General features: G+C 40.4%; 1 protein-coding gene across 4 annotated transcripts in view; it reads left to right on the plus strand.

Annotated features, from left to right (window-relative positions):
• CFAP92 (cilia and flagella associated protein 92 (putative)) overlaps positions 1 to 13,836 on the plus strand; it is a 112,804-nt gene that overhangs the window by 21,373 nt on the left and 77,595 nt on the right. For 2 of the 4 annotated variants that reach the window (XM_084839936.1, XM_084839937.1), the window contains exons 2-6: positions 2,806 to 3,062; positions 6,195 to 6,388; positions 9,243 to 9,305; positions 10,978 to 11,185; positions 11,876 to 12,007. In XM_084839936.1, coding sequence (XP_084696062.1) covers positions 2,807 to 3,062; positions 6,195 to 6,388; positions 9,243 to 9,305; positions 10,978 to 11,185; positions 11,876 to 12,007 — 853 coding nt within the window. In that variant the 5' untranslated portion in view covers position 2,806. Of the gene's footprint in view, positions 1 to 2,805; positions 3,067 to 6,194; positions 6,389 to 9,242; positions 9,306 to 10,977; positions 11,186 to 11,875; positions 12,008 to 13,836 lie in introns of all 4 variants that reach the window. The other 2 variants (XM_084839939.1, XM_084839938.1) reach the window with 2 other exon arrangements.

Genomic DNA, 13,836 nt, shown 5'->3' on the forward strand with positions numbered 1-13,836 from the left:
AAAAAAAAAACAGTACTCAAAAAATGATGAAGCAATGGGGAGGATGTATGTTTTAATCCCCCCTGTAAGATTCTTAGCATAGTTATTTCTTCCATTCCTTATTAAAATTATTGATGTAATGTATTTTTTTACTGATAAACATTTAGGAATGCTCCCAAGCCATGCTCAGTTCTTGACAGTTTGGGTTTTGTTCTATTGAATCCTGTGTTTGTGGGCTTGTTCTGGTTAGATGCTGTTGCAGCCAGTTAATATAGTTCTCATCTAAAACTAACATGTGAAAGAAATGCTGAAGGTTATCCTGAGTGATGGAACAGCATGTGGGTTGACCCATCTATGTTTCTTTTTTAACTTTTAAAATTAGCTTTGAGGCTTGGGTCTATAGAACTCACTGCCACAGTTTTTAATAAAGTTCTCAATTAGACCTCAGCTATAAAACCTTTTAACTGTTGCTGCTAGAATAAACCCTCTCTCCCTAAAAGAAACTCAGTAGCTTAGTTCCTATGGTGCAGGCATGGGATTGACACTACCACTAAATACAGCTTTCAAAATGAACAAAAAATAAAATGTTGATTAATGGAAATTATTTAGAAAAATGAATAAAATGTTACTCTTCAAATAATAAGTTGAGATTGCTTAAAAGTTCTTGAATTAAATATGGTTGCTTACCATTCCTAAGCTGAGTCTTTCCCAGCTAAATAAAATCTCAGTAACTTTTCCTTCAGACCAGACTTCCCTAAGTTCCTCTCCACAAACAGGAACAGGTTGAGGAAATTTCCTTAACTTCCTTACAAACAGGTACAGATGTTGTTCACCTGTCTTCCCCTGCCTCCAGTTCTTCCTGCTTCTTCTGGCTTGTAGGATGATTCATGTGTTTTAAGGACTACTTGCTGAAGTTTCCTCTGGTCAGGCATAATACAGGAATCTAAAATATATTATGTATAACTTGGGTTGCTCATAAAATTATTATACTTGGTATATTAAATATATAAGTATAGTTAATTCATGCAATGAATATGAACCTGAGCACACTCCGGGAGAGAGCGGAGGACAGGAGGGCCTGGCATGCTGTGGTCGATGGGGTCACGAAGAGTCGGACACGACTTAACGACTGAACAACAACAACAACAACAGTTTATTCAGACAATAAACTTACAGAGTTTACTTTTAACAGTTTTTAATTTTAATGATAATTTTATGAGCAAACCAAGTTATACATAATATATGCATAATATAATTTATGTTCCTAAAGCAGCCTTCCCCAACCTGGTGCCCTCCATATGTTTTGGACTACAGCATTCCTGACCATTGGCCATACTGCCTGGGGCTGATGTGAGCTGAAGTCCAAAACATCTGGAGGGCATCAGGTTGGGGCAGGCTGTCCTGAAGCAACAAACTTACTTTAGATCTATAAAGTGTGCTAAAAAAAAGTATTACTTATTTTTCAAATTTTCCCCAAATTTCTGTTTTTCCCAATACCCCTCCCCCCATTTCCCCCCCCTTCACAGCATCAAAATTTCCAGGAATTGTACATCTCTAGGTGGGAAACATGTAGACCTCCAGATGTTGTTGGACTAGCCACCATAGCCAATGGTGCAAGCCAGCAACATTTGCAAGGTCACAGGTTCCCCATCTCTACTTTAGGTACTGTGGCTGATCATTTTTTAATTTCCTTAATGTGAGTTACTCTTGCCTTCCTCTATTTACTATTACTGTGTTCTGCTGATTGCTGCTGATTTAGGAAACGTATATGCGCAAACATCAGTAACAATTATATATAAAAGCAAGAGAAACAGCTTCTGGATGGGCTGCATGTAGGGTAATACCTAAATGGCAAAATCGATCTAACATCTGCTCTCCTCACCCCCATACATTTTGATTGGTGCTAATTTTCCCATGCATTTAGACAATGTTATTTTCCCTGCTTGTATATTAGGAGCGTGATGATTTTTTGATTAGGCAGTGTTTTTATTGTTATGGTGAATGCACAGAGTGATGAGAAAGCTAAGTACTGCAGATATATATATTGGGAGCAATCCAGGGAAAGTCAAGTCAAGTGTGACACACTCATTGAAATCAGTAAGAGTATTTGCTAATGGTCCATTGATTTCAAAGTTACATTTACTTAACTTTCCTCTGGATTTCAGCCAATATATGCATTGTCAGTATTCTGCACTCTTATAGATTTCTAGCTTAACTTCTCAAATTAACTTTTAATGAAAATTAATTAATTAAAATTAATTAATTTGAAAATTAACTTTTCAAATTAACTTTTCAAAGGGGTTGGACTCTATGGCCTTGTAGGCCCCTTCCAACCCTACTATACTACTATTCTATGAAATTGTACAGATAGCACGTACAGAAGTACTTACAGGGCTGGGGCAAGGCCAGTTTAAATCTTGATAGGGGAAGTAATAGAAGCTGCCTCTCCTGCATGTGTAAAGGATTCTAAAAAGTTTAACTGTAATAACTCTTTCATCACAGATTGCTTTCCCAACCCATGTTGATCCCATATCTGTTTGGACCCACTTTCACCATGACCATGGAATGGCAGCGTAATTCAGGCTGAAAATAAAACAGCCCATCATGGTTATAATGATCATGTGATTTGGCTGTGAGTTATATGTTTGCTGGAAAGGGATATGCAAGAAAGAATGCTGGGAGATGTTCTCCTGACCTCTTTTCATGGTGAATGTTGGTAGAGCATGGCAATTGCTTATTGTATTTTGTCTAGTGATTGAAATAAAGGCATGTTGTACACGCAGCAGAAGAAATCAGAAAGCCAGAGTGCTTGTCATTCTATCTCAGGATGGCAAGTAAACCACCAGACCTTGAGGAGGATGAGGAGGAAGAGGCACCAGAGTCGAAAGAGACAGATTTCAACACTCTGCGTTCAGACAGCACCTATGGAACTGAAAGTGCAGGGGCGTGTGGGGGTGGCCATCCCACTCCTGAAGATGAAAGCAGGACGCGTTGTCACTCAGTGAGAAGTGAAGAACTTGATTCTCAGCATATTGTTATGTGCACGTTCTCAGTCTCACTGGCTGTCCCACTCGTACTTCCAAGTAGGTAAATGGCATTTGTAAGTCCTTTCCCTTCCTTTTCAAACATATCACATTGGTTTGCAAAATATTGAAGAGGTCACTGGGCCCAGAAAGAATTTTATGTGGCTGTACTGTTTCTTATAATAGTTACGTAAAAGTCTCCATATCATCCCATGTGTACATTACAAGTTCTGCAGATCACTGGTTCTTTGTGATGGTGGTGATGTAGAAAATTTACCATTTTTGAATTTGTCATATGAGCATGACCTCTTGCAGTGTCCTCTTGGTACAGGTGGGGCATCTGTTTGCCCCTGGCCTAGTGTATTTGTGGGACTCAATCTTGTAGGATTTTAGTGAGAGTGTGTTTATTTTGAATGGAGTTGCCAAGACTGGTTTAGTTTCATGGGTACAGCCCAAACTAAACTCATGTCAAGCATCAATATAAATGAGGTCAGCGTATTGGCAGGTATGTAGACGCTGAAAGCATTAGGAACAAGATGGAACCTTGGTATCCCAAAGGCCATGGGTAGAGCAGAAGTCTGCAAGAGACTGAAACATCTCAGGAAAAATGATCCAGAAGAATACCACAGTCAATGGTACTGAAAGCTGTTGAAAGGTCCAGGAGAACCAACAGAGTCATGCTCCCCCATCCATTTCCCTGCGTAAGTCGTCTACCAGGACAACCAAAACTGTTTCCATCCCAAAACCAGGCCTGAACCCAAATTGAAATGGATCTAAATAATCAGCATCATCCAGTACCACTCGGAGTTGAGAAGCCATCACATGCTCCAATACCTTGCCCAAGAATAGCAAATTGGAGATGGGGGTAATTATTATAATCGATTGGATCTAGACTAGGTTCTTTCTCTGGCTATGCTTGGGAGTATTGGGGTAGGGTGTGTAGATGGAAAGATGGATGGAAAGAGGATGCTGAAGTGGAGCAGGGAAATGAGCTCCAGCCAGGGACAGTGAAAACAAAATAGGAGAGGACATTGGTGAGTTTTGCATTCAAAGCTAATGCGGGCAGTAGTGCACTAGTATGTCTTGCTAGTACAAAGTCCCATTTCAGATTATTGTTCCATGTGGAGCAGCCCAAGTATTCCAGGGAAGACAGAAGAGTGGAGGAAGTAATGTCTAAAAGAGCTTATCTGCAGGTACAGCTGTTATTTCATGGGGGTGATTGGGATAACTGTGGCAACATGTTTGCAGCTGCCATGTCCATACAGATCGCTGCTGGAAGTGGGGGCTGAACACTTACTCCATGTGGATGAAGCATTTTGAGGTACACTTGGACTAGTTTATGTGGAGAAATTTTCAAATATTTGAACCAGTCCATGTTCTGTTAGATACACAGATTTATGCTGTGTGAGGTCGTAGCTCTGCAAAGTGGCTAAAAATACTTAAATCCTCTTGCTGTAACTATGATATTTAATGTGTGTGTGCATATATATGTCTTCTAATACCAATTCAAAACTTTGAATACCTCCTGCTTATGTAGCCAAAATGGCAGCACCCAATCACAAGAGGGAGGTATTGGCAGACTTGGGGGAATCCCAAGGTTTACAGGAGTATGAAGGAACTTCAGGAAAAAATCCCAAGGTGACGCAGGGAACCCTCATTAGGTGAGAGGGTGAATTGAACAGAGTGGATGCAAAAGGAGGAGGGAGGAAAAAACATAAAAAGTAGAGAGAACCATGTCATTGAGCCTCTCTACAAGAAGCTTTTATTGTGCGCTTATTGTGATTGCTCACTCATGATAGTTTGTGGGTCCTTTATACAACATTGTCATCCTCTAGGGCCTCTCCTGTGTTTTGCCACCATTACTGTGTTTTTTCCCTAACGAGGACAGTCTGGTATTATTTAGAAATGGTGGAATGAGAGTCTTGTGTAATTGCACAGTTCCATCTAATGGAACAGTGCCATCTAATGACTGTATAATGAAACATATAGAAAGGCAGAGAAAGAAACCCCCTGGAAAAAAGCAAGTTTAAAGGAGCCAATCTTAGTCTTGCAAAGAATCTGGAAGCAGACGCTTCGGTAAAGGTGGGGGATAAAAGCCTCATGTAGAAATGTCCATTGTCTGGATAGATCACTTCCTGGTTCAGACTGAGAAACTAATTTTAAATGTCCCCAGAAGTGAGAGCTGTCCATGGAAGTTAGTAGAGAAATCTTGGATTTTAACATAGCTGGGATTGGACACCAATGCATCCACTTCACTCGTCAAGAGAAAACACCAAAACCTAAAGGGAGCAGCAAAGAGGAGTTCCTGATCTTTCTAACTCAGTTCTTATTTAGTGTGAAACATAAAACAAACCCCTCCGAATGCAAATTCTAAAGGAAAGACAGTTCATTGTCCATATTGTAGGCTGCAAGGGCCTATGGCTGGAAGAGAGTAGCTTTAGAGCAGGTGAGGCTCTGAGTGACTTACAACAACCCTGGCCTGCAGTATTGTCCGGAGGTATTAGACCCCTATTTCACATTAGGGAAGAGTACAATAACTCTGCAATGTCCTCTGTTGCTTTTACCCCAACACTGCAGGTTGGGCTAAGTGTATGCAACAACTCTACCGTGCAGTTCACTTTAATACCCCTGTTTCAGGTTGGAGGGCTGTGCTAAGAGAGAGTAGCTTACAGCAGCCCTGTCACATAGTCTACTGTTGCAGGTCAGAGGTGAGGCAGAGGCTGGTCTGGATTTCCAGTCAAAAATCCCCCATGTTGCTCAGGTTGTAGCAAAGGTCAATCTATTAAATTGCCCCTCAGTAAATTGCCCTCAGATTTCCTCCCAGGACAGATCAAGGATGCAAGTGCATCCAGAAGCCTTATGTGCCATTGACTTGCATGCAGACGGTTGCAATTCTGAGTGTTAAAAAACTTGAAAAGTTCACACATGAAGTAAGACTCAAGTTAGAGCAGAGACTTTGATGCTAGCTTTTGCTTTTTCAACAGGCTCAGGTAACATGCACACCAGGGATACAGTGCCACAATTTCTTGCAGGACCGTGTGTGTGTGTGTGTGTGTGTGTCTACACGCGTGTACACACGGGCACACACATGTGAATAAGATCCTTGGAAAGATTTGGTTATATAAAGTGTGGGACATGATCCTTCATAATAATTGGAATTATTTTTCTATTTCTGTTGGAATATTTTTCTAGCAAATAAGCCTTGGATGGTCTCTAGACATGACATTCAAACGACAATGTCTAAAGTAAAAGAAGGTTCTATTCCAAAAATGCATCGTTTTTATCATATGGAGTATTTTCTTCTACCAGATGATGTTGATCCTCGAAAATTAGATTTGGTGTTATTTGGTCCATTGGCTAAACTATATCTGGAAACTGAATCTAAGGTAAGAAGAATAAACCGCTTTTATTTACTATGCTGTAGTCCTCATGTCTCAGTTCTGGTGCTGGTGGAAATTTCCTTTGGCACCTGCCAGGCTCCCTGCCCCTCCTCATTTTTAAAAACTTGTAAATATTTTTTTAAATTAAAAAAAAAACCTGGGAGGCCAGGATGCTGCAAAATAAAGTATCAGCATCTAGTGCCACTCCATCCTTATTTTTAAGAATAAAGGGTCGTGAAAGCTTTCTTAGAAGATAAAAATGATGGGTGGTTGCAGCCAAAGGTTCCACTTTTGAATGTTAAAAAACTAAAAAAAAGTACTGCAGCTCACTGCTTTGTTTTGTAGTGTGCCCAGCCATCCAGAAGAAAGAAAAACGTATGCTGGGGTGGTGGTAGGGAGTATCCTGGGGGACTGAAGCAGTGTGGCAGAGCAAGGAAACTGTTTTGCCTGTGCTCGCTCTGTGTGTGTGTGTGGTTGCTTGTTGTTTTTTAAAATGCATGTATCTTAGATGGTTTGTTTGTTTTGGTGTGCTATTTGTTTTGCCTGGGGTTTGTGTGTGTGCGCGTGTGTGCATGTATTGTGGGTGGGAGTTTTGCCTGTGTGTGTGTGAAGGGGGATGTTCTCAGAGTATCACAAGTTTGCTGTTTGTGAAATGGGTATTTTGTTGTGCTTTGTGGGGGCGAATATGTGATTTGGCATTTGGGGCTCAGATTTCATCTCTGCCTTGTACTCAGTTTCTTGGCCAAGCTACTTGTCTTTGAGCCTCAGTTTGCCTTGTGTTAGTATGTGTTGGAGAACAAAACTGTGGGTTTGAAATAATTTTTTTTGTGTTTTGGAAGTTAGATGCCACCTTTGCCTTGTATTTAGGTTCTTTGGCAAGTTAGTTTTTCTTTTAGCATTACCAGTTTGCATTCTGGGAAATGGGTGTTCTGTGTCTGGCCCCACCCACCATGGTAGCCATTTTGTGAATGGGAAGCCCCCCTTACGGCAGCCTTTGTTGTGAGTTCCCACGACACACACTCAAAATTTCAAAAGTGCCCACCAGACCCAAAAGGTTGGAGATACCTGCTCTAGTCTAAGCAACACAACTTTTGTGAACCACCTAGAGAGGTTTGGCTATTAGGTGGTGTAGAAATGAAAGAAATGAAATGCTCCTGAACACTGAGGAAAGGGGCTATTTAATACTATACAGCTGATCTGGTTAGATATGGAATGCAGTAGCTAGAAACCTGAACAGGAGTAACAACCTGAACATTGCGTAGCCAAAACAGCACCAATCGCGCAGAAGAGAGAAATATCAGCATGCTCAGGGAAACCCCAAAGTTTCGACATATACGAAAAACTTTAGAAAAAAATGGGAGCAAGCCTACCAAAAAACAGCCCAGTGAGAACTGAGCATGCTCAGTGACCATGGAATGCAGGTTGCTTTAGGGCAGTGAGGGGAGCACAGATGGACTGTGGCTCTGGAAGTCCCCCCCCCCCCCACCGCTATCTCCTCAGTTGAAATCTCCTCTCCCTCCAGCTGCTATTAGTACTGCTGAAAAAAAAAGATGGCTACTTTGTGTATGATACTTGCCTCCCTGCCACCATGACACTAATAACTGCTACACAGGGGATGGGTTAATGCACATCAGGGCCATTACAGCACTGTGGCCCTGATCCAGTTTGTCCCACAATGCCCCCTGTTCTAAGCATTTGAAAAGATGTCAAGAGCTCCAGTCACAGCCCGCATCAGTTGTCATTTGGCGCTGAACCAATTATTCTGTGGGATTCTGACACCTCCTGTCCTAGTTCTTTAATTCCATGTAATCTTCACATTAAAAAAATACATAAAACTTTTAAAAAGGAAAATAGATTGTTCCTCATAATCCAGTTTGTTTTTATTTTGTAAATGACTACTGTTGATTGTGTCCTTTGAACCCTATGTGGTTCCTAATCTGTTTAGGTATGGATCCTGGGCAGTTTAAGAAAATAATCAGAAATGAAATTAAAAGCAGCAGCTGCTACTATGTATGTAGGCATGCATATCTCTGTCCTGGTGAGGCAACAGTAGCTTGCCCTATTCTGCCTCCACTCTCTCAATTGTATTGGAACAAAGAGAGCTTGGAAAGAACCTGGATGGGTGTGAGGAAGGAGCAGGGGCTGGTGAGGGAACAGTCGGTGTAAGAAAAAAAGGAAAAGGAGTCTAGGCTGGGATATTGGGAAGAAAAGAATAGCGATGAATGACGTGAGGAGGGAGGAGGGTCACTGGGAAGGCAGAAGCATTACGAGTTGAGATTTTGATGTGCAAGTCTTAAGAATGTTGTCTCCCGTTTGTCGTCCCAAAGTTCTTAAATCTGTATGAGACTTCAGATATAAAATTATTTTTAAATAGAGTTAGTAATATATTAATGCAGGGGTAGAACCTCTTTCAGCCTGAGGGACAAATTCTATTTTGGAGGAACTCGGGTGTGTGTGTGTGCATTTCAGTGGCTAACTGCGCCCCTTGAATGCAAAAGGGGCAGGGCAAAAACCCAAACATACCAGCATATTTTGGTTTCAGGCTCTTACTGCCAGTAGCTAAACCTTAGGAGAGGCGTTCTTACTTTTTAAAGGTGGCAAAAAATGCGCAAAAGCTGGAAAACCACAAAACAATCAGGGGGAAGGGGTGCAACATTCTGGGAAACTCCGGAGGGCCGGATTGGGCCCCAGGCCTGAGGTTTTGCATTAATGGGTAAGAAGAGTTCATGGAAGTGTAGTAGTTTGTATGACATGTACAGTTGAAATGTGCTACTGTACCTCTTTTCATTTCTCTGTTTTCTTTGTCATCATCTTTTCCCCCTCCTTTTGCTCTTGCCTTTTTTCTCCTATGTGTTATCAGTCAGGGACGCCGAAGGACGGTGAGCGGCCCAAGTCGAAAAAGCCAACCACACTACATATTTCAGTGAGTGCAGATGAGATTGTGAGATAGTGCTGGAGATGAGTTACACGCCTTCTAAATCTGGAATGGACCATGTAGGACTAGCCTACTACTCTACTAGCCATGCTACGTAGCTTAAGTGTTTCCACTGAATGGCAGGCCACACTCTAGCATAGAGGCATCATTTAAATATGACATTAGTGTGGAATGCTAAGGTTGAGCCAGAAGGGCATGGCGAGCACCAAGTAATTGCAGTCTGGATGGTGGGGTTGAAACGAGAGAGCACCATGGTTTCTGTAATGACCATTGCTTGCTTAGTGGTAGCATTCATTTTATAATGATATCACACACACACACACACACACCACAATAGGGATGGTGCCTACCTACTTCCAAAAGCTCCAGGCAAGTAACAATGAAGTCGTGAAAAACAGCCCAGCAAAATAGGCAATTAAAATTAATAGAACATAGTGAAAGTCAAAACGCTATCCCCTTATGGGTGGAACCCTGCCTTCATTTGCCAGCTTAAATATTTAAAGTCTTTTGCTTCTGAAAGATTCCCATGTTTGGTATTTGGCATTTCTATAGACAGAGGAGTTCCAAAGCTTTGGGGCAAACACCAAGAATACCTTTCAATATGTGTTCTGATTTGTTAACTTGGTAAGAGGGTACACTTGATCAATCTTAGAAGTAGTGATGGGTCACAACGGAAGATGCCATGTCTTAGATATGTCACTTGAAGCAGTTGGTCATAAGCAGCAGCTTGAATTGTGCCTGGGAGACAATAGGGAGAAAGTGTAGATTCTGGAGAGAAATTGTTTTATGCTCCCAGTGTGACTCACTTGCATCAGGAGGTGGGCTGTTGCATTTTGTGTGAGAGGAAATTTCTAAACACTCATCATGAGCAGCCCATGTAGCGTGTGATGAGTTGGGGATGGGATGGAAGACCATAAGCATAATATAGCTGGACTTCTTCCAACTGAGATCGAAAATGGAAGGTAGGCAGAGTGACATGTATGAAAATACTTTTCATTGTGTAGTAAAAGAGAAAGTAAGGCATGGAATAAGGGTGGTCCTTAAGTTGCTGTATGGAAATTAATTAACTTTCCATATTGCACTCTTCTAAAGGTGTAGATTTTAATAGTATACAAAACAATGAAAAGCATCAAGTATTACTGCAGGCCTCGTAAGTCTTTTAACAAAAACTGGGCATGAAACGACCTAGTGAAGAAGGTCTTCTGAAAATAAACAGAAAAGCGGGGCTCATGAATGACAGTCCACAGTTCAAAAATCTATGTTTTTTATTCCAGTTTTCCAGCGTGTAAGGTTGTTTAACTAAATCAAATTGCACAGAGCTACAACAAAACCAAAACGATTCTGAAATGCATGGTATACTTAATTGTACAATAAGAAGCATCAATAGTATTAGTTAGGTTTGACTATTTAATCATTTTGGTGTTCAGTATCCTATAATCCTGGCATTAAAAAACTAAGAACAAAATATGTTTATAAAGTGACCAGATTATATATCTTGCTTTCTTTCAAAATGCATATGAATAACAATTGCAGCCCTTGCTATGGGAATGTAGTATACCACCTCGAGTGACATTTTCTTGGTAGAAAGGTGGGGTACAGATCAAATAAATACGTACCGTTTTGGTATCTCTAATTTTTAAAAATCCTTTTTTAAAAATAGGTTGTGAAACCGTGGCTTGAAAATAACCAAATATGGGTGTCATGGAATCATAGCATTGAAATTACTGTTACCAACGACTTCCTAATAAAGCTAAGAGATCACAATATAAAGTTAAGATTATGGGATGTCAAGGAAAAGGTTTGTGCAAAAGCCAGGTTTAGCAAACAAAAAGGTAATGTACCACATTCGGATCAAGGAGATATTGATGGTAAGTTGAGTATTTAAAGCATAAGTAACCAAACTCCTTAGAAACTCTCTGTTTAGATAAAAAGATTAGCATTTTTGTTTTTAACCTCAGTGCAGTGCTTTAGTGATGCATCCATCACATTGCTAAAATAGCAAATTTTACATGTGATATTTTGGCAACCAAAGAATGGTCTTGCAGTGTATCAATGTGAGGATGGCAATGGCACAAGATAACTTTCAAAATCTTCCAAATGCACTGAACCCTGAAGTGATAAGGCTGAACTGAAACTACATGATAAAACAACTAAGAACCCTGGGCAGAATTCCCTTGGAATGTGTATGTGGAGTCCATATACTGTTATAGGTGGAAGCTGGAGAATAATGGGAATGATTACTCTCTCATCCTCCACATTTGAATGCATTTTGAATTTTTTGTCATTGGGTCCTTTATTTCACATTCCCAACAGCTCTTGCCTTCAAGTATCTGTCAGGGATTTCTTTAGTCTTTGCTGGTCTAAAAGCATTTATTTGCAGCTGATATTTTAAAAGCAAAGCTCACAGAGCTGGACTCTGGAGACAAAGGCTTTCTTCTCTATAAATTATGGAAGAAAGTAATAAGAAGATCAGATGGGGGCATGATAATGTAACTGCATATTAGACAAAACCACTACCCTTGGATGTAATATTTTGTTGCTTTCCCCTCCCCACCAAGGTGCAGTAAAGCGTACGGTTTTGTATCAAAGAGACTTCTTAGAACACAGTTCGCCTAAACCCAGCTACACAAAAAATAAAGCAGCAGAATTACCCAGTGTACAAGAGAAATCAGCAGTCAGCATTTCACCAGGTATGAGAGTGGTGCTCCTATGTTATACAAACAGTCTTGCATTTACAGAAAAGATGAACTGTCTTCCTTCCTGCCATTGTCCTTTGTGGAACCAGTTACCTTATTTTTCTGTTAAAAATCTAGTGTTTAATTGCTTGATTGCTTTTCATTTCTATCTTGCCAGGAACAAGCGTACCTCAATATCAGTGCCATGTTATGATGAGACTTCATTAGTATCTACAAGTTAGTTGTTGGTTTTGGCAAGTTTTTTCCATGAAAATCTGTTGTCCAGCAATGCAGTACAGTAATTTAGGATGGTGTTGGACTAAGTCTCTAATTGTCCCAGCGTAGTGCGGACAAAGCTGTGTAATTAAGGTTGTTAACATTCTGATGAGGTAATATAAAGATGAGCTATTACATGCTGTTCTATTTTGCTTTGTTTTCTTTGTTTTTATATTGTTTGATTTGTGTAAGCCATCCTGAAATTTATTTATTTATTCATTACAGGATGGATATAAATTGATTAGATAAAAAAAATAAATGACACTTTCTCCTCAAAACTTGAGTGCTTATGTCTGGTGGTAATGTTTCAACTTGACATACTTATATGCTTGTGCGTGAGCACTTTCCTTCTTCTGTGCTGCTCCCTAGCACTAGGCTCATTGAGAGAATAGTCTCACAGGTCATGAAAGAAACATATTTCTATTGATGAAAACGTGAATTTTACTAAAGCAGCCAGGATTCTGGCTTTGCAGCTGGGCAGATGTATCAGTTTAATTGCTGCCTGAAACATGCAGCTTTTGTTACAGAGTCCTGACCTAATTCCCACTCTATCATTTTTTCATTCTTCTTTATATCCATCATCTTTCTATTATATGCAGTATCCTTCACTTCCTGTTTCAACTCTGCTGTCAAATTGATGTGTTATATGAGGGGTGGCTGAAACATTCTTAGCTTACATTCAAACCCTACTTTGATTCTACACAGGCTGAGAATGTTTCAACCATGCATCATATTTAACTGTAACTATTTAAGCTATTGTTGTATGGGAACTGACAGCAGGGAGTAAACACTGTCATCATTTACTGTGAGTGTCCACTTTATGGCTTTGGTACTGGTTCTGTAGGACTGGAGTTTTCTCTTAGTAAGATTCCCCCATAGCACTGAATAATGTTAGTTGGCAGAAGTACAAGCCTTTATCAGGACAGATAAAAGGAAGTCCTTCCTCACACAGTGCATAGTTAAACCATGGAATTGACTACCTCAGGGTATAGAGATGACCACCAATTTGGATAGCTTTAAGAGAGGATTACACACATTTATGGAGAATAAGGCTATCAGTGGCTACTAGTCATGATGGCTATATATTACCTCCAGTAATATATTAATATATTACCTCCAGTTTTGAGATTGTATCGCAGTACTGCTTTTCCCACCCTTTTGTTGACTATGAGTGCTACTCCATTTCTTCTAAGGGATTCTTGCCCACAGTAATAGATATAATGGTCACCTGAATTAAATTCACCCATGCTTGTCCATTTTCGTTCGCTGATTCCCAAGATGTCAATGTTCAATCTTGCCATCTCATGTTTGACCACCTCCAGCTTACCTTGATTCATTGATCTGACATTCCAGGTTCCTAAACAATATTGTTCTTTACAGCATCGGACTTTCTTTTCACCACCAGACACATCCACAGCTGAGTGTCCTTTTGGCTTTGGCACAGCCGCTTCACTCTTTCTGGCGCTACTTGGAAATTCCCTCTACTCTTCCCCAGTAGTATATTGGACACCGTCCGACCTGAGGGGCTCATCTTCCGGCGTCATATCCTTGTGATACGTTCCATGGGG

Source organism: Heloderma suspectum, chromosome 2 (assembly GCF_057233095.1).
Source record: "Heloderma suspectum isolate Gila_16-S chromosome 2, 16-S_ref, whole genome shotgun sequence".
Classification (NCBI taxonomy): domain Eukaryota; kingdom Metazoa; phylum Chordata; class Lepidosauria; order Squamata; family Helodermatidae; genus Heloderma; species Heloderma suspectum.